We start from the raw sequence: 19,895 nt of genomic DNA, 5'->3' as shown, positions 1-19,895 counted from the left end.
TGTAAGAAACTCACGAGATCGATATGCTGAAGACCTCAAAAATCGAAATGTCGAGTCATCCAGGAAAAAGGATCATCTGACTAAAAGGGTGATTGTTGATGCAGAAATAAGACAGCTTAAAGAGAAGAAGGCAATACTTGAGGGGGGCCATTCAAAACGCTCAGAGTGAGAATCTATTACAGAACGATTCAATGCTCTCGCACACAACTCCAAGTCAATTCCTAAATTACAGTATTTGTTGTTAAAGATGGTACTTCCTTCTAAATTATTTATTGTATTTTCTAATAATAATTAAAATGTTTCTTTAATAAAATGTTTTTAAAACAAATGAGTATGATAACGTTATTTATTTTAAACTGCTAACCCCCATAGATGTTTAAATATACATTGCAAACAATAACTTTCGTGATTCAAAAATGTTTGAAAAATTAACCTAATTTAAGGAATTAAGTATTAAAACATAGACCTGAGGTAAAATTTAGCAACACGAAAATCCGAAAAGAAAAGACTGTAAAAACGCACAAAATATTTTACGGAACAAATCACTTATTTTTCTAAAACGGAAGAAAGTAATTAAAGGTCTTTAACAACGATTAAACCGCAAGCTTTTGCATTTAAATAAAAACAATAATAAAATTAGAAAAATTGAGGAATGGAAGAGGTAAAAGACATACTTGTCCTTACCGAAAGCAAATTTTAGAGCGGGGAGTATAGTAGCTGCGCTTGACACAGGTTTTCGCTCTACAACTGGACTAATTTCGTACGGGAGCAAGGTACGGATGTCCCGCTACCTGTCGCTTGACTGGGGCTGCCTTCTGTTGTCCATTTATAGGATTAGTTAGAAAGAAGAAGTAGCGAACGTTAGAGCTGTTAGGAGACAAAGAGAGAATTCACTGGCAAACAATGTAGAAAAGAAGCGAACTGGTATTTCTCTGTATGCCAGAACACTTCGTCTTTTCTAAGTGTTCTGGCATGAAGAGACTTGTGACATTGCTCAGTAACACATTATGCACTTTTTTTGAAGGTCAATTATACTTTTTGCCATTGATGGCATAATTTTTTATCTATGAAAGAACAACGTTAAATATGAAAACTAACTTGAAGCTCGGTCTTTTTTTTTTTTTTAGCGTGTGTTACACATTAAGTCATATCAAACACAAATGTGCTGGTAAAATTTTAAACAGTGGCATAAATGACTTATCTTCTGGGCCCAAAATTTTTCAAATGGCTGATCCTCAAAGTGTTATGTTTTGAATGAGAGTTATAACGACCTGTGATTTAAGAAATTCACTGCACATTCTCACATGTAATATAATTCATCTCGAGTGGTAATTTACTTTGAAAGTAACATCTTTCAAGCCACTATTCATAATATTTTCCAGTGATCTGTTAGAAATGTAAACAATTGCGATGTCACGCACATCGAATGCACATTAGTTGTTACGGACATACTGCACAATCTTCAACCTAAAGCCTTTGACACTTTTTGGTGTCAGAAAACTGGTCAGTGCATTGTGTAAATTACCCATTTTCTCTGCAACTAAACTTTTATTTTGGTGTTATTCTCTGATTTTTGTTGTATTGATGCAATATTATTCAGCAGTAGTGGGCTAAAGTTCTTTGTCAGCATATCAGATCTTATACGTCAAACCTACAGAAATTTAACTGAAAACTGAAACAATGAAAAATCCCCGAATTCTAAAAAATTCCCGGGTTTTTCCCGGATAAAAAAATTCCCAGGTTTTTCCCAAATGTCTCGGGCCATATACACCCTGTAGTAATAATGAAGTACTGCTCTTATCATATTTTAAACGGTTTTCGAAGCACATAGGGGTAGCGAGAAAAGAGGATAGAGAGGGAGATGGAGAGGGATATTAATTTCTTAATTTACCAGCTGAGCATAATGTCTTTTCCTGATATCCATCAAATATTTACGAGTTAAGCAACATTTTAATATGGGAGATGGTTACAATGGAAAGTGTAGTATGTAATAACAACGTTGGATGGGTAGGAGGAGAAAGGAAGAAAGCAGTCGCTGTTGGGAGACGGGAAGCTGGCAACTCCGAGGAAGGCAACAGGTGCACAGGGTAGAACTGAGCAAGAGCCTGCCCCTCTATAGGTTCTCTTAGTTAAGACAGAAAATCAGCGTAGCATAAAATAACATATATTATGAATATTGATGTTTATGAAAGTTGCTCTGTAACAATAAACAGCAACAGTACATTGTACCGAACAGTGAATAAGTCACACATTTATTCAACAAATGGAAAATTCTATTACACAATTTTTCATCTGAATGACAGCTACATTTTATTAAAATAATTTAACTTAATTAGAAATGACAAAGCGCAAGACTTTTCAAACAATAAAGACGAAAAAAGTCAATATTTATGCATAATTTTCTCCCAGAAAAGGCTACAAAATAGAATTTCCTTCACAGTTTTTTACAAAATATTGTTTTAAATGTTGTTTAATCTAGAAATTTATTCTAACCGTGTAATGTACTAAGAATACATCTTCTGTATTTGATTGCAGATCGTCGGTGGATAGTTCGACATACAAAATACAAGAGGAGACACTTGACAACAATGCTCATTTGCAGAGCGCAGAACCCAGCAGCCGAGAAGCAGAAATTGATCGCTACAACAGCAGTCTCCTCACGGATCCTCAAGGACGGCTCACCTTCAACTATTACTGGCGGGTACATCACGTTTTCGAGATGCCCGAAAACACGACAGTTAGAAGCCAAAGCTTTTACGTGTCCTCTGGCAGCTATCGCATGTACCTGATTTACTGGGCAGGTACTTTCTTGCACATGGCAGGTATCGGGCTTACCCGCGGGGAACATGACACCTTACTTCCGTGGCCATTTAACCTAACCGTCCGATTATCCATTCTTGCACAGAATCACAGGAAGGACAACATGCAAGACTTTAGTTCACCTAGCATTGAACCGGCTCATTCTATCAGGTGTCACAGCATTCACTGGCAGAAGCCACACATCAGTGACAACCCTAGTTGCTTCATACTGATCTACAGTAGAGACTTGCTGCACACAGGTAGCTATCTCTATAAGGACACCGTTCTTTTGCATCTTTCTGTTCTCTTAGTCAAGTAGTCAACTTTCTATATAGACTTCACAAATGAAAAAACGTGCACAGTCAACAAGTTTTAAGACCTATTATTCCCACAATACACTATTACTGTACATTACTGACACAACACTCCACTTTCATCTTTTACAGCACATTTTAAATATTTTTCCAAAAACTATAAACTTAAATATTTTATATTCCTGTTATTTATAATTCAGGTGGAACTAGTATTGAATATTACGCTACTGACATTTTAAAACAAATGCTAAGATTCTATAAATAAAAACCCAAGTATAAATTGTACATATGGGATAAAACAATAAAATATGTTTTGAATTTGAAGAACAGTTCACTCCTGACATGCTTTTATGTGGTTGCTATAGTACACAGCTAAGTACAGAATGGTTAGGAAATATTCACAAAGTAAAATGATTTGACATTCTTCTCTATAAAATTTCCTGGACTCCTCGAATAAATATAAATTCTCACGCAGTAGTCGTCGGTACTTTGGACATGTCCATTTTATCAAAATATGTATGCCTTATGGCCTGTTTTGCAGATAGTCTATCAGGCGGACTGTAGACCAGTAATTTCTGTGGGAGGAAGGAAAAAGTGAAAGTTATGCAATGTAATTTTGATGCTACCTTACACTAATATGTTACACTAATATGTAGAATAATAGTGTCATTTCTATTTCACAACAGTACTTAAATATTTGAAATTAGTTATAAATATTTTTGTGATAAAATACTTGGAAGCCTGGCACAAAGTAAACACTCAATTTATACAATGCATTCACTATGTTTCTCCACCTACACCTTTATACCAAAGGAAAATCCAATTGAGGGAGCTAATAAATTGTGAGACAATTGCTGGCCATCATATACCTTCAGTAGGCACAATGAGTAATACTGCTGATACAGACACAAAAGTAAAAGCGACTTTACCTAACCTTCAGAACTCATACCTTCATTACGAGAAGAGAGGAACAGGTTGGGGAAGATTAAAGTGAAAACGCACCAGGAGGAAAGCAACACAGCTGTTGATTGGTTTGTGGGATTAAAGGGACCAGACTGCTACGGTCATCGGTCCCAAAACACAGCTGTAGTGAGGACAAAAGCAGACAAAGATGAAGGGGGAGAGGGGTGTTGTCTGAATAGTGCAAGATGACATAGTAAAGGTAGTTTGCGGAAAAGAGAAATGAACAGAGCATTTAAGAACTAGGACCACAGAAAGGCAAAAGGAGGTAATGGAGGGGGGGAGGGGTGTGCTAATTGAGATTGCCTCCAGAAGGGATGTGAGGATGCCAGGAGGGATGTCAGAATGTGTTGGAGAGCAAGTTGTTACCTCTGGAGTTCATCAGAGAAACCAGTGTTGAGTGGGAAGATCCAAACAGTCCACGTGGTGTAGCAAGCAATCAGATCGCTCGAGTCAGGCTGTACGATGTACTTGGCAGCTGGGTACCAAGTGTCCCTGAGGTGGACATTTCTATGCCCTTTCACATGCTCAGCCAATTTAGTGGTGATTAATGTCATTATATGGCTGGGTAAGGAAGTATAGGAGACCCTCACTATTTCAAAATCTGATACATCAGAAACTCTATTAAACCCTATTACATTTTTGGCCCTGCCAAATTACATTTAAAAAGCTACTGCTTAAATTGAATTTTGAATAATTCATATAACAAACTAAAATTTTGTCCCGAAATTGCATATTTCATATGACACTCTTCACCTAAATTGAGTAAGTTTGTACATATGTAATGCTGCACACTACCATATTTTCCATTATGTATTTCGCAACAATGGACCAAATGCTTTATTACTGCTCACGTGTCACTTCCACAGCACACGAGGCACTACCACAGCACACGAGGCAAGGGTGGGGGAAGAGAGACTTGGCAAGAAGATCACACAATGCACAACACGCAACAATACAGAGAGCTCTCTGTCTCTGTTTGTAAACAATGATTGTGTTTTTTTGTTTTTCCTTTGACTTCATCACTTGCAATATGCCACTGAAACAAAAATGGGCGCATAATGTTCTAATGTTAAAACAAAAGCAGCAACTTCTGCAAATGGTCAATAGTGGACAGAAGACAAAAACAAAAGTTGCAGAACACTTCAGATCCTGAATTCTACTCTCATTCATAATAAGTTCAAGATGATGATGATGATTATTATTTTTTTTTTAGGCAGGCAGGTGCTCAATTTCATTATCCTCAGCACCCCGACAAAAAGCCAGCATGCTTATCTCATGGGTGGGGATGAAGGCTGCCCCCCACATGTGGAGCAGTCTATTATGCATTAAACTTCACCTCCATTCCCCACCAATTTAGAGATGAGGTCCGACAGTTCACAAAATTTCACCACTCTTTTAACAATGGTATCAGTATGGGCTAGGATGGTGTGGAGGTCTCCATTGTGACTGAGGGCTGCCACGATATCAGTACATAAGACACACATTGCCAAAATATGATGAACTGAAAGTGGCACACCACAAACCTCTCAGAGTCGTGGATCCTCCTGTCGGAGGAGGAAGCCACGTTACAGGGCTACGTCCAATGCGCAGCTCGGAAAGCAGCGCCTCCTTCCAGCGGTGAGGCTGACACGAAGTCTGCCAAGCACGTGTGTGATCACACCGGAAAATGACATGGCAATTTGTTTTGTCACTTGCTACCATTCAGTCTCCCACTGAAACACGATGTGTGTCAGAAATGAGATGAACACTTGCAACGGGATGGAACAATGACGGACAACACCATAACGACATGAATCCTTGGCTGCTTTGTCGGCTATGCAAATTCCAGTATCCTGATGTGGCCAGGAACCTAGCAAAAGATCACCACGTTGCCACAGTGTTGGAGCCGCTGTATGGAGTCATGGATGAGGTGAATCAACCGGTCTTGGATACATTTGTTAAGTGCTTGTAGTGCACTAAGCGAGTCTGAACACAGTTGTGTGTGTGAACCCGCTCCTCTACCATCGTAATGCCATATACGCTACTGGCCATTAAAATTGCTACACCACGAAGATGACGTGTTACAGAAGCGAAATTTAACCGACAGGAAGAAGATGCTGTGATATGCAAATGATTAGCTTTTCAGAGCATTCACACAAGCTTGGTGCCGGTGGCGACACCTACAAAATGCTGACGTGAGGAAAGTTTCCAACCAATTTCTCATACACAAACAGCAGTTGACCGGCGTTGCCTGGTGAAACGTCGCCGTGATGCCTCGTGTAAGGAGAAGAAACGCGTACCGTCACGTTACCAACTTCGATAAAGGTCGGATTGTAGCCTGCGATTGCGGTTTATTGTACCGCGACATTGCTGCTGGCGTTGGTCGAGATCCGATGACTGTTAGCAGAATATGGAATCGGTGGGTTCAGGAGTATAATACGGAACGCCATGCTGGTTCCTAACGGCCTCGTATCACTAGCAGTCGAGATGACACGCATCTTATCCGCACGGCTGTAACGGATCGTGCAGCCACGTCTCGATCGTTGAGTCAACAGATGGCGACATTTGCAAGACCACAACCATCTGCACAAACATCTGCTGAACAACGTTTGCAGCAGCATGGACTATCAGCTCTGAGACTATGGCTGCGTTTACCCTTGATGCTGCATCAAAGACAGGAGCGGCTGCAATGGTGTACTCAACGACGAACCTGGGAGCACGAATGGCAAAACGTCATTTTTTCGGGTGAATCCAGGTTCTGCTTACAGCATCATGATGGTCGCATCCGTGTTTGGTGACGTTGCAGTGAATGCACATTGGAAGCGTGTATTCGTCATCACCATACTGGCGTATCACCCGGTGTGATGGTATGCGGTGCCATTAGTTACACGTCTCCGTCACCTCTTGCTCGCATTGACGGTACTTTGAACAGTGGACGTCACATTTCAGATGTGTTACGACCCGTGGCTCTACCCTTCATTCGATCCCTGCGAAACCCTACATTTCAGCAGCATAATGCACAACCGCAAGTTGCAGGTCCTGTACGGGCCTTTCTGGATACAGAAAATGCTCGACTGCTGCCCTGGCCAGCACATTCTCCAGATCTCTCACCAATTGAAAACGTCTGGTCAATGGTGGCCGAGCAACTGGCTCGTCACAATACGCCAGTCACTACTCTTGATGAACTGTGGAATCGTGTTGAAGCTGCATGGGCAGCTGTACCTGTACACGCCATCCAAGCTCTGACTCAATGCCCACGCGAATCAAGGCCGTTATTACGGTCAGCGGTGGTTGTTCTGGGTCCTGATTTCTCAGGAGCTATGCACCCAAATTGTGTGAAAATGTAATCACATGTCAGTTCTAGTATAATATATTTGTCCAATGAATACCCGTTTATCATCTGCATTTCTTCTTGCTGTAGCAATTTTATTGGCCAGTAGTGTAACTCCGCATCATAATTTGTGAATTGTTCTAAAAGACGCACTTCGAAAATCCTATTAGAGAAAACAGAGGAACTGAGGACATTCTCTTGCTGGGATCCACCTGTATAAACAATGAAAAATCTGTAGTACGTGCTTAAAATGGAAGAAAAAGTTGTAAAAATGTAATCTGGAGCACAAGTTTTCTTGTACCACGTCTACCTTAAAATCACTATGGCCCCTGAAGACACCAAGGCAGCAACACGTTCCATCCCTGGTTGTGTGTCCGGTGGTCAGATAGATACAGATCCTTTATACAGCCAGTATCACGTATATTGAATGGCTTGGTCGCATGGGACCGATTCCTGAACAGACATTCAACACTGGGCTGGATCACCGCGCTAAATGCCAATGACTGAGGTGACACTGAGATTTTAATTGCCTGTCGAGCCAAAAGGATACATCGCCGAATCCAGAGTTGTGGATCACCAGCATCTGCACACAGACTCTGGACTGGGGTGGTCTGAAAGGCTTCTGAGGTAGGAAATATGGACTGATCCATACACCATGCTGCCATAACTAAATGTAATCTGACAAATACCATATAAAACTGCAGGAGGTGGGACCTATCAGATCCAAATACTTTTCTGCTAGCGCATTTCAAAATATTCAATGACTGGAAGCCCTTTGTTCACAGGTTTTTCAGGTGTGGGAACTAAGTTAATTCTGAATCCAATAATAAACCCAAAAAGCACACAGTGTCTTGAAAACGTAAAATATTGTCCCCCATTGTAAGCACTGATTGGTTAAAACTTTGATGAGCATGGTTCAAATTGACATATGTAGTCTTATCTGGTGAGAGCTGAAAACCAGTGTTTTGGCCCAGGTTTCTAGCCGCCTGATGGTCAGCCATAGCTGCCTTGTCATCATTGTAAGATCTGAGGAAGAACAGAATATTGCATAGTCAACCACAAAGAGCATCTGATAGAGCTCCTGACTGGAGAGGAAATGCCATTAATGCAAATGGCGAACAATGTGACAATGAGTACACTGCTCTTGGGGGGACCCTTTTCTTTTGAAATGTAGCAGTCAGGCAAGGCATCACCAATGCGATATCTAAAGCACCGGTTCTCGAGAAAGGATTGGATAAGACGTGGCAGATGTCCACGTAGTCCCCATTCATGAAGTTGCGAAGGATGTTACACCACCAAGTAGTGTCGTATGCTTTTTTGAGGTCAGAAAACACACAAACCAAATGGTTTCAGTGTAAGGATTCCTGTATCACTATTTCCAGTAGAACTAAGTTGTCAAGGGTGAAACGGTAGTGCCTGAAACCGCACTGTGAGTGGCTCCTGTGATCTCGCTATTAGAGCAGCCAGATGAGGTGGCAGTTGACAATACATTCAAGAGTCTTACCTGTACAACTGGTAAGGGCTACACTCCGATAACTGTTGTCCTTGCATGGTTTCCATAATGGAATTAATATTGCCTCCTTCAAGTCTTGGGGTACTGTCCATCAGCCTAGATCCGATTGAAACGAGATGAGCTGTCTGTCTGTTTCAGGGCACAGATGACTTGAACCTGGCATACTAAATCTCTCCAGGTCCTTGAGCAGTGTCTCTGGCCATGGACAGATCCGATTCCAGTTCCCACATGGAGAATGGAAGATTGTAGACTTTCTTATTATGCGAGAAGAAATGGAGCTTCCTTATCTCCACAGCCCTACAGAACACATGAAAAGCATGAGCCTGTCTGGATGAGGCAGTGACTGTAAAGAAAGGTTCAACTAAAACCTGAGCCACATCTTCAGGCACGTCCATGAAGTTCCCATATCTTGACAAGGCTGTAGGACGTGTACTTCCCTTGCTGGAAATCCACCTTATTCATTCCTAAACTTGCACAGTGGAAGTGGACCGATTAATGGCAGTTGATTCTTTTATCACTTGCCTTGCATGTGCTCTTGCTGATCTGAAGGCATGAATGTTTTCTGTAGCTGGATGCTGTTTGAAGTTCCACAGAGCTGACCGCCTGGGCCTGATTGCCAAGCGACAGTTGTCATTCCACCAAGACACAGGCTACTGTTTGAGGTTGTTACTAGACCAGTGGATGGACTATGTGGCAGCCCATTGGACCTCATAAGGGATATGGGCCACCGTCTCCTGTGAACAATCCTTTTAGTCAAAAATAGCCTATCGACTGCACTGCAACCAATTTGCCCTTTGAATCACCCATCTTTGCGATCTCCTATCAACCGCCGTCCAAGTTGGCAGATGAAGCCACACTGGAAGTGGTCACAAGAATATAAATCTGTAGAAACTTGCCACTGAACCGAGTCCACAATAGCTGGGGAGCAAAAACAATGGTCAATGGCTGAAAAAGACCCTGTAGCTGTAGAAAAGTGTCTCGTCTGACTCGCATTCAAAAGGCAGATATTCTCAGAACGGATGAGGCACTTGATAATTCAACCCCTGGAGCAAGCAAGGACAGGAGAGGAGAGGAGTGGCATCTGTCAAATGGAAACGGCCACTCCACCTTTAGCCCTGTCTCCAGTAATATCATCCTTCCTGTTGGGACTGTAACCCCATAATGCAGGTATGTCTGTGACTTTAAAAAGAGTTTCTTGCAAGCAAATGCAGAACTTTCTTCATGAACCAGGGTCTGCTATTCTTCCAAATGGGATTAGTATCCATTTAAATTCCACTGCAACACGGAAGGCCCTGTGGGAGCTATTGATTGGTGATGGCTGGTCTTGTCTTTCTCCCTCTGAGGCGGTGATTTACCTGGGGGTCAAGAGGGAATGTTAGACAGTGCCCGGCTCTCTGGTTCCTCCAAGTGGAATTCCATATCCTCAAGAGCAGAGTCCCCCCAGAGAGGGATAGAGCTCGCCAATCCGAAGGTTTAACTGCCACTTTCTTCGACTTTGAACTACAGTTTGAAGGACTTTTTCCTAACACATGGGAAGAGTCTGCTGCTTGGGTAGTATGGACAGCTTATAAGGGTTCTGATGGTGGGCAGCAGTATGTGGCTTAGGTGGTAAGCCCTATCACCGATGGCTTCCGAACGAGTTCTGGTTCAAGTGTAGCCCCCTCTCCCCCTGGTACACTGACAATTGCGTGTGTTCATACTTGAACCTGTGATCTGAATTTGTGTGGAGGCATCACACTGGACGATTCGCTTCTTAAGGGCTGGTCCAGAAAAACTAGCAAAAAGTGGAGGTTGCATAGCTTTGAAAGCTTTTTTAGCTTCGTGTCTCATGACTTTCAACTCCTGAATTTTCCTTTCCTCATTGTAAACCTCACACTTTCTGCTCCATAGGGGCAGGTTATACATTTCGGAGGAAATGTATAAGAATTGCCTGTTTCTTCGTTGGAGCCTGCACAATTTCCACACGTAGCCCTCCCATTACACCCCATAGTGGTATGGCCACATATTTGCCATCTGAAGCATCACACTGGGTTACAAACAGGCAAACCGTAAGAGTGATAGACTGCAAGGATGTGTTCAGGTAATTCTGGAGTGCTATATGTGAGAATAAACATTACAGATTTTTCTAATGTGCAACTGACTCATCATATAGTTCTGTACCTCCGTGATGCCCTATTTTTCCATTCTTCAAGTAACTCCACCTTATCCACCTCCATTATATCGGAGCAGGGAACCACGCCTTTACAGAAGTGTGTTATGCAACTCGGCCCTGACTCATTAGCCATCGACGGCCTTACATCCCAGAAGCTTAGCTATTTGATTTGAATTAGCAGCTTCAACTGCAAGTGTTTCATTACGAAGTCATTTGACACTTTTTAGGGAGCCAGCAATACCCTCTAATGCCTTGTGAATATAGAAATGGTAGACCTTCTCAAAGGTTTCCCTGTTCTTTTGGCCACAATGAAAGTGTTACGACATTTTAGTTCCCTGTTACTATGATTCTGCGACCTTCTCAGGAGAACTGATCAGCTGAGCTCTCTTTGATGAGTGGGTGGAGGTACTACCTGATGATACACCCATCCCATCAGGAGTAGTTGTTTGACGAGGCCATTCCATAGGGATTCCACGGGATGCCAGGGAAACAAACGACGACATAGGCAGAGCTCTGCTTGCCTGAGCAAGCCTTATACAACTAGGGAGCATCAGGAGGTCCAAAGGTTGTCTGCTAGAGACTGTTTTACCTCAACAGCCATTCACCTCATCAGCACATAGCACTGTGAGGTCGACGGATTTTTTTTACAGTTGTGTGTACCTCCCTCATGGTCCAGTTAGTGAAGCCAAGGCCGCTTTCCTCTGAAACATGCAACATTCTACTGCCCTGCCACAAGGCAACCACTGTTGTTCGCCGGGAGCTTACAGTAACAGAGGACTGGCGGCACAGTCCCCAGCTCAGAAACCCAGGGTCGACAATAAGATCAACACAGGAAATAGAGGAAACTCCTACAAGCTGTTCATTTATTGGTAACATCAAGTGCACAAAGCCATTTAAACACGAATTAGTGATGGATTCACTGTTTGATTGGCCCCAACCCATGCGAGGAATGACCCAAATAAAGGATATTTCTAAGTTTGTTGTTGGAAGAGGCATAAAACTCATCAATTCAAACTTAGTTAAACTGAAGTGCATACTTTTCAGTCCCTTAAAATCCAGCTGAATGAGGATCTACAGTAGTGGGTGAGTGCACAGAGCATGTTACAGATGACTTCCATAGGTAAGAACTTTGGGATAAGGATAATGCTTTGGGAATGCTATATGGTTTTGGCCAGGATGTCACAGAGGCTAGTAGGATATGGAAGGTGACAGTGGCTGGTGTGTGGAGGATATCAGGGAGAGAGAATTTTTTTCAGGGCTCGGCCATATTCAGGCATTCAAGGCCCAGGGGTGGTGGTGGGTAACAAAGAGGCTGGAGGTGCTTCTGAATTTCTTGGAAATGGGAACAGTATTAGTTAAAAGATGAGAGGAGGAGACTCCCTGTGAGATTTGTCTGTGAATAAGGTCTATGGGATGGTTACAGGAGAGGAGAGCCTTAGGTCGTTGTGACAAATTTTGTTGTGGAACAGATACATGTGTAGGGAAGAAAGAACATGACGTGGAAGAGGTGGCAGCTGTCAAAGTGTAGATATTAATATTATTTGTTGTTTAATGTTTGTCTGTTTAATGTTTGTCTGTTTAATAAATACGGACAAATTCAGATATGGGCTTCAGTGAGGTGAAAGTCAATGTTCGAGGAAGGTGGCTTCAGAGAAGGACCATGTAAATGTGAGCTGTAGAAAGGAGTTTAGATGTTGAAGAAAGCAGAGAATTTCTTCTCCACAAATCGAGATCACAATCTGTTTCTGTGTGTTAGAGGCTCATGAAAAAAGTTTGGCATAGGGTGGGGCCATCCTGGTTCCCATAGCAGTCTCCCTGAATTATTTGCAGAGTACAGAAGAAGTTGACTAGGGTGTCAATAAATGAGGTCTTAGAAAAACTTCAGAGCATCATAGGCCAAGAGTACGTGGGACATTTGTGCGAAGCGAGGTCTCATTCGATGGTTGCAAGGAGGGTTTCAAGTGGAAATGGAGTGGGAATAGGTTTATGACCTTACAGGGAGTGAATTAGGTAGGACTTTAGGCCGTGTGTGACGTTTTGGAGGTGCTAGCCAACCAGTGGTTAGAGGGAACTTTAAGGCCAGCTACTAAGGGATGGACGTGATGATTGTATTTGTGTATTTAGTTAAGTAGGTAGAAAAGTGGGAACTCTGTGGAAGCATTTGAGAATCCATGGGAGGGGCGAAGGTTTTCAAGATTTTCAAGTTCCTACATTTGTAGTTGTATCCATTGTAAAACCTGCCCCGTGTACCTCGATGATGACATTTGGTTTGTGGGGCACTCAACTGTTCGGTCATCAGCTCCCGTACAAAGTCCCAATTCTTTCACAATCCAATTTTTTTCCTTCACAGTCCAATCTAGCTACTGTCACAGATCATGATGACGACGATGAAATGATGAGGACAACACAAACACCCAGTCCCCGGGCAGAGAAAACCCCAGCCGGGAATCAAACCTGGGAAACCGTGATCCACAGGTACCAATGCTAGCCACTAGACCACGAGATGCGGACCCCCGTGTACCTTCCCACTACCACCCAATGTATTGTAACTCATCCAACATGAAAGGCATAGCCGCTTGCAAAATACACATTTTTCTTAACTTACTTGTATTTACTGCAGTGTTGTATGTAAACATGGCCACCATTAAACTAGCTGATCACACGAAAGAGTGTATATAAACTGTCTGATTTAAGGACATCTAGAACCCAGTTGCCAAACATGCTCTACAGTGTGAATCAAGGGACCTGAATGCCTGCTGCACCTCCTCGGCTCCTTGCATTTTCCCATAGAATATTAACTTCCCTTAATTCCAAGGATGGGAACTTCGCTCCAAACATCCTCATAGCCCAACAACCTTCCAGACTTAATCTCCATCAATGCAGATGCCTCTTTTCTTTAATTATATTATATACATAATTTTTATCAATTATTAACTGTTTCTTTTTCCTCTGCCCTAATTCTTAACTGCACTATTCATTTCACTTCCCTTTAATCTATTTTTGGCTTCTATCTCTGTTCTTATCTCCAGACTGTCTGGCACCGCATTTAGCATTGTATTATCTCTATCATCTCAATTTACTTTGTTTGATATTCTCCCCTTCAGTTTGTTCCTCCTTGTCCTCACTGAAAGAGGGCCTGCTTTCATCCTGAGGCCTGTGTGACTTGCCCTTCCTTTCTAACCTTTCTCCATCCTATCCTCCTCTTCTTCCCATGAAAGAACTATTCATTCCAAAAACTGGAATAGTATGTTACTTTTACTTTTATGTGGGTCCATTGGCAGCACTACACATTTCCCCTCCTGAAGGCAAATAGGTACTGAACAGCACTTTATTAGATGTCACATTTTATCAGTTAATTTTTCAACATTATTGTTTTCTTTTGCAGGATACTCACTCTAATTACCTTATCCACAGAGAACTCTAAACAACAAGCAATTAAAGTCCTCACTGGAAATCCAGATAGGTACAAATAATGGAAGGAGCAAATGTAACTACTTATCATACGGGGTGATGCAGCAGGAATGTCACAATTTGTGAGGTGAAAAGAAACTGAGAAGTCCTACAAAGATGTGTCCGATTTTCGATCATTATAGAACTGGAGCAGTTTGAGGACTACACACATCTATAAATGATTATGAAGACAAGTGTGAATATTACTTACCAAAATGCTGAAAAGGTGTTGTGATGGACAGAATAATGATGAGACAGAAAAGGTGTTCAAGAAGTCCCCGACACAACTCAATGCACTTGTCAAGACAGTGGAGGATGTGTTGTGCTGTTGTTTTGTTTGTTTTGTTTTCAGGACGCAAGAAACCCAAGTCAAAATTATAGAACACGTAGAAAGAGTTAAAAAACGACTATATGCCAGTCCCAAGTTACATTAGAGAAGACAGATAAAAGCAGGGAAGTGGAGAAATGGCTAAAACAGACACCATACAGAAACGGAGGTCCAAAACTAAAAATTAAACAGCCTTCACCATATTGCTTTAGCAGATAAAAAGTAAATCTCAGTCGACAGCCCATTTGCTAAAAAGGACAATAAGTCAGACGGCAAACCCAAGCGGGAATTAAAAAATAGACTTTCCATCACGAAGTTGAAGACAGTTAAAACTTGGGGACAAAGGGGTAGGGTAGCGCCACTTATAAAATGACGATGGCTAAAAAGGCAGTGCCCAATATACAGCCTAATTAAAATGACCTCCTCAAGGCGGGAGGGTTGAGACGAGATCATCCAAGCCGTTGGGAGAGGCTTAATAGGGCAGGACCATTGGCAATGCCAAAGGGACTCCACCTCTTGACAGACGGCAACAGAGAGATAATCAGAGGGAATATAGGGACTAGTGGGATGAGGTACGAGAACTGCAGCATCAGCAGCCTCGTTTCCTGGCAGACTAACATCACAAGAAACCCACAGAAACACCACACTGGCTCCACCAAGAGTGAGCAAGTGACAGTTTTCCTGGACCTGCTGCACTAAGGGATGGGCGGTGTACAACACACACAGACTTTGAAGGGCACTGAGTGAGTCTGAGCAGAGGACACAATTGAAAAGTGTGTCGCCAGATGTACTATGTGGCCTGATGCAGGGCGAAGAGCTTGGCTGTATATACTGAGCAGTGTGCCGGAAGCCGATATCGAAAGACACGGGCGCCAATAACAAAGGCACACCCAACTCCATGGTCAGTCCAAGAGCCATCAGCATTCACAAAGGTACTATCGCAAAGTTCCATGCAAAGACCGTGAAACTGAAGGCAATAGAGCGAGGTTGGAGTAGTGTCCTTAGGAAATGAATGAAGGCCAAGGTTAACGTGGGCTGCTACACGAAGCCAAGGTAGTGAAGGGTTCACACCCACTGGGAAAGTTGCCGCCGTAGCAAGTGCAGAAAGCTGACTCTAATAGGTAACAGAGAAGAGGGAAACGTCCCATATTGGCAATCGAGGGAATCATCGAAGGAGGCAGCATAGCATAGGTGGCCACACATGGCAAACTAATGGCATGCATACCTGCTGAGGAGAAAGTCATGGCAGTAGCACAATGGTAGTTCAGCAGCTTCAGGAAAAAGATTCTCAACCAGGCTAGTGTAAAAGTCACCAGTGGCCAAATGGATGCCATGATGATGGATAGTGTTGAGGTGGCGTAAGATGGATGGACATGCAGACGCATAAACAAAGCACCCATAGTCTAGCTTCAAACGGACAAGGGACCTGTACAAACAGAGGGGGGTGGTTCGTTCAGCATCCCACGAAGTACCATTGAGGAACCGCGTACAGCAGAGTGCCAGGTAAGAGACATGGGAGGACCAAGAGATTTTCCTGATGAGCATGAGCTCCAGGAATTTCATAGTTTCAACAAACGGGAGGGCAACAGGCCTAAGATGTAAATATGGTGGGAGAAACCATTTGTGCTGCCAGAAATTCATACAGACAGTTTTGTCAGTGGAAAACCAAAAGCCACTGTCAGTGCTCCAGGGGTAAAGACGATCAAGATATCGCTGAAGACTCCACTCAGACAGACAGGTCTGTGGATAACTGCAATAGAGGGCAAAATCGTCAACAAAAAAAAAAGGAGCCAGAGATGCCCGGCGGGAGACAGGCCATGATAGAATTAATGGTGATAGCAAAGAGGATGGCGTTCACAACAGAAACCTGAGGCACACCATTTCCCTGGATAAAGGTGTCCGATAAGGCAGAACCAAGAAGCACTTTGGAAACACTGTCTTTTAAAAATTCCTGAAGGAAGCAGGGCAGGTGGCCACAGAAGCCCCACGTTTAATGAGTATGGAGGATACTAGTTCTCCAGCAGGTGTCATAGACCTTCTCCAAATCGAAGAACACGGCCACAGTTTGGGATTTCCGCAGAAAGCCACTCATGACATGGGTGAACAAAGTAAGGAGACAGTCAACTGCAGAACGCTGTGCTCTAAATCCACACTGTGCATTAGTTAGCGAACTGCGCAACTCAAGCCACCATACCGGCTGGGCATGTATCACACGTTCCATCACCTTGCAAACGCAGCTGGTGAGAGAGATGGGGCAGTAGATAGAAGGTAGGTTTTGTGTTCTTACCAGACTTAGGTATGGATGTGACTGTGGCTTCACACCAGAGTCCGGGAAATGTGCCCTCTCCCCAGATGTGGTGGTACATGTCAAGCAGAAAGTCTTGCCCGCAAGAGAAAGGTGCTGCAATATCTGAATGTGGTCACCGTCTGGCCCTGTGGCGGCGGGTCGGCATGAACTGAGAGCATAATCTAGCTCCCTTGTAGTAAAGGCGACATTGTAGCACTCACGATTCTGAGAAGAGAACGACATTGCCTGAGTCTCCTACGCTTGTTTCCGATGGAGCAGGGTAAGGCGATAGTGTGAAAGAGCTCGGAACTTCCACAAAATGGCGGCCCAAGGTGATGGAGATAGCAATAGTGCCCACGATGACACTGTCTGCTACTGTCAGGCTGGAAATTGGCGAATGGGTCTTGGCCCCAGAGAGCCATCAGAGGTTGGCCCACACGACAGAGGAAGGGGTTGAATGTGAATTAAATCCAGCTAGCTTTTTTGCTGTACGAAAGAACACAAAGACATTTTGCAAGCATCTGTTTATAATGAATGCAATTTTTCATCCCAGGATGATGGTTAAAAATGCGGAGAGCATGTCTCCGTGCATACAGGTAGGACATGGGAAATGGTCGCACGAGCAGGCGTCAGAGAGACTGGACCACTCACAATGATGGGCAAGCTGTGCAGTGCAGAAGGAGTGGCCCAAATGGGAATATGTGTGTGAGCAGTCTGAAAAGAAAGTGGGTGCTCCAGTGTTAAGGCAGAAGAGGTTGAGTTGGTAAAGAAGGTCAGCTAAGAGGGCGCCTCTCAGACAGGTCCTGAGAGAACCCCAAAGAGGATGATGCACATTAAAGTCACCAAGTAGCGAAAATGGGGGAGGTAGCTGCCCAATAAGCTAAAGGAAGTCTGCCCTGATGACATCAAATTACTGAGGGACATAAATAGTACAGAGGGGGGGAAAGGTCAGGTGGGGAAGGAATAGGCAAACTGCAACAGCTTGAAGACGGGTAGTCAGAGAGATGGGTTGACTATAAATTCATCTCGTATGAGCATGACACCCCCACGAGATGGGATGCCGACCTCAGAGGGAAAGTCAAAACGAACTGGTAAGAAATGTGAAAGCTTAAAGTGTTCGTGAGTGCACAATTTTGTTCCTGGAGGCAGCATACAAGGGGACACTGCGATGCTAAAAGCAGCCATAAATCCTCTTTGTGGGACCGAAGGACACAGACATTTCATTCGAGGAGAGTCATGAGGAGGAAGAGATGTAAGGGTGTCACCACCTCAGCGGCTGCTGAGTGACAACCTGTGAAGAGGCGCTACTACAGAGAACAAAAGCAGGAGGATCCTGCTCCATGGGGTCCACAGAAGCATCAGCTTGCTTGTGAGATCCGTCTGTGGAGTCCACCACTGAGAAACGGTTAGTGGCGCACAGCGGTGATACGGAGGCCGGCTAGGCTAAGGTATCACTTGGTGACACCATCGAAGAGGATCTTCGAGTCGGCAAAGGCGAAGACTGTTTGCCTTTGGTGGACTTCTCGGAGCCTTTCCAGTTAAAGGAAGACTCGGGTGTTGGTTGGCTGGAGGGTGTAATAAGTCTTCACAGGGGTACTACTCCTGGCCTTTCCAGCCTACTGGTTGTGTAGCTAGTTGCTTTGCCCCTAGAGGCGAGAGTTTGATGGCTTGTTGGACAGCTGGACGGGGGGATGGCGATGCTACCTTGACACTGGACGATTTCACAACATGAGAGTTAAATTTGATGTCTCATGTCTGCTTGACCACATACTTCATGAAGTGAGAGGTAACAAGAACAGAACTATAAGTGCCAGACGGGAGTACGCAGGGTTTGCGACTAGCCAATAACTTGCGAGGGACTAGGTAAGGCACTTTTTCCTTTACCCGGATCTCTTGGACAGCCTGCCCCTCAAGATATATGGGACAAAGCCGGGAGGAGGCAGCGGCATGGCCGCCACTGCAGTTGATACAGCGGGCAGAAGGATGCGGACAATCGTCCTCGTGAGCATCCCTACCACAGGTTACACATTTGGCTGGGTGTCGACAAGACGTTGTAGTGTGGTTGAAACGATGACACTGGTAGCAGCCCATTGGGTTCGAAATGTGCGGCCGGACTGTGATAGTTTCATAGTCTGCTTTGATTTTGGATGGAAGCACCACTCTATCAAAGGTGAGAAAAAGAGTGTGGTTGTGCACTGAGGAGGAATCTACCTTTTTCATTACCCAGTGGATGGCAATGACATCCTGATCAGAGAGGTACGACTGGATTTCAGCCTCAGTTAGACCGTCAAGCAGCCTAGTGTAAATAACACTATGGGAAGAATTCGAAGTACTACAGGCCTCGACACGAACAGGCAGCCACGGAGAAGCAAGGCGGCAATCAGTTGTTGTTCTTAAGAATCAGAAGTAGTCTCCAAAAGCAAAGTGCCATTCCGTAAACGAGAGCAGGATTTCACAGGGCCGGCAATTGCATCAACACCTTTCGGAATAATAAACGGATTTACCGTGGCGAAGGACTGACAGTCTTCAGTACATGAGATCACGAGGAACTGTGGTGCAGCTGGAAGGGTCTTTGAATCATTAGCCTCACAACGTTTACATTTCATAGACGCTGATTGGGAAGACGATTAACTCATTGCGAGAAAATCCCCCACGATTGCCAGCATCTCCGATGGCGCGCTCCTTTCAATCGGGGGTATCTTACACCTCACAAGTGTTTATAGAATACTGAGGTGATGGTTTGGTTGGGTTGATTTGGGGGAAGGAGACCAAACTGCAA

The 19,895-nt window shown here is 43.7% G+C and overlaps 2 protein-coding genes across 2 annotated transcripts in view; one reads left to right on the top strand and one right to left on the bottom strand.

Moving 5' to 3' along the window:
• The window catches only part of LOC126195013 (TNF receptor-associated factor 3-like), an 82,677-nt gene extending 79,376 nt beyond the window's left edge, over positions 1–3,301 (top strand). Inside the window, exon 3 of the mRNA XM_049933440.1 lies at positions 2,536–3,301. Coding sequence (XP_049789397.1) covers positions 2,536–3,118 — 583 coding nt within the window. The 3' untranslated portion in view covers positions 3,119–3,301. The remainder of the gene's footprint in view (positions 1–2,535) is intronic.
• A 123-nt stretch (positions 3,302–3,424) lies between these two features.
• LOC126195012 (cyclin-dependent kinase 1-like) overlaps positions 3,425–19,895 on the bottom strand; it is an 89,872-nt gene continuing 73,401 nt past the window's right edge. Inside the window, exon 7 of the mRNA XM_049933438.1 lies at positions 3,425–3,688. Within this exon, the coding sequence (XP_049789395.1) occupies positions 3,581–3,688 (108 nt within the window). The 3' untranslated portion in view covers positions 3,425–3,580. The remainder of the gene's footprint in view (positions 3,689–19,895) is intronic.

Source organism: Schistocerca nitens, chromosome 7 (genome assembly GCF_023898315.1).
Source record: "Schistocerca nitens isolate TAMUIC-IGC-003100 chromosome 7, iqSchNite1.1, whole genome shotgun sequence".
Classification (NCBI taxonomy): Eukaryota; Metazoa; Arthropoda; class Insecta; order Orthoptera; family Acrididae; genus Schistocerca; species Schistocerca nitens.
The sequence above is the reverse complement of the archived record's forward strand: the minus strand, read 5'-3'. Positions and strand labels throughout refer to the sequence as shown.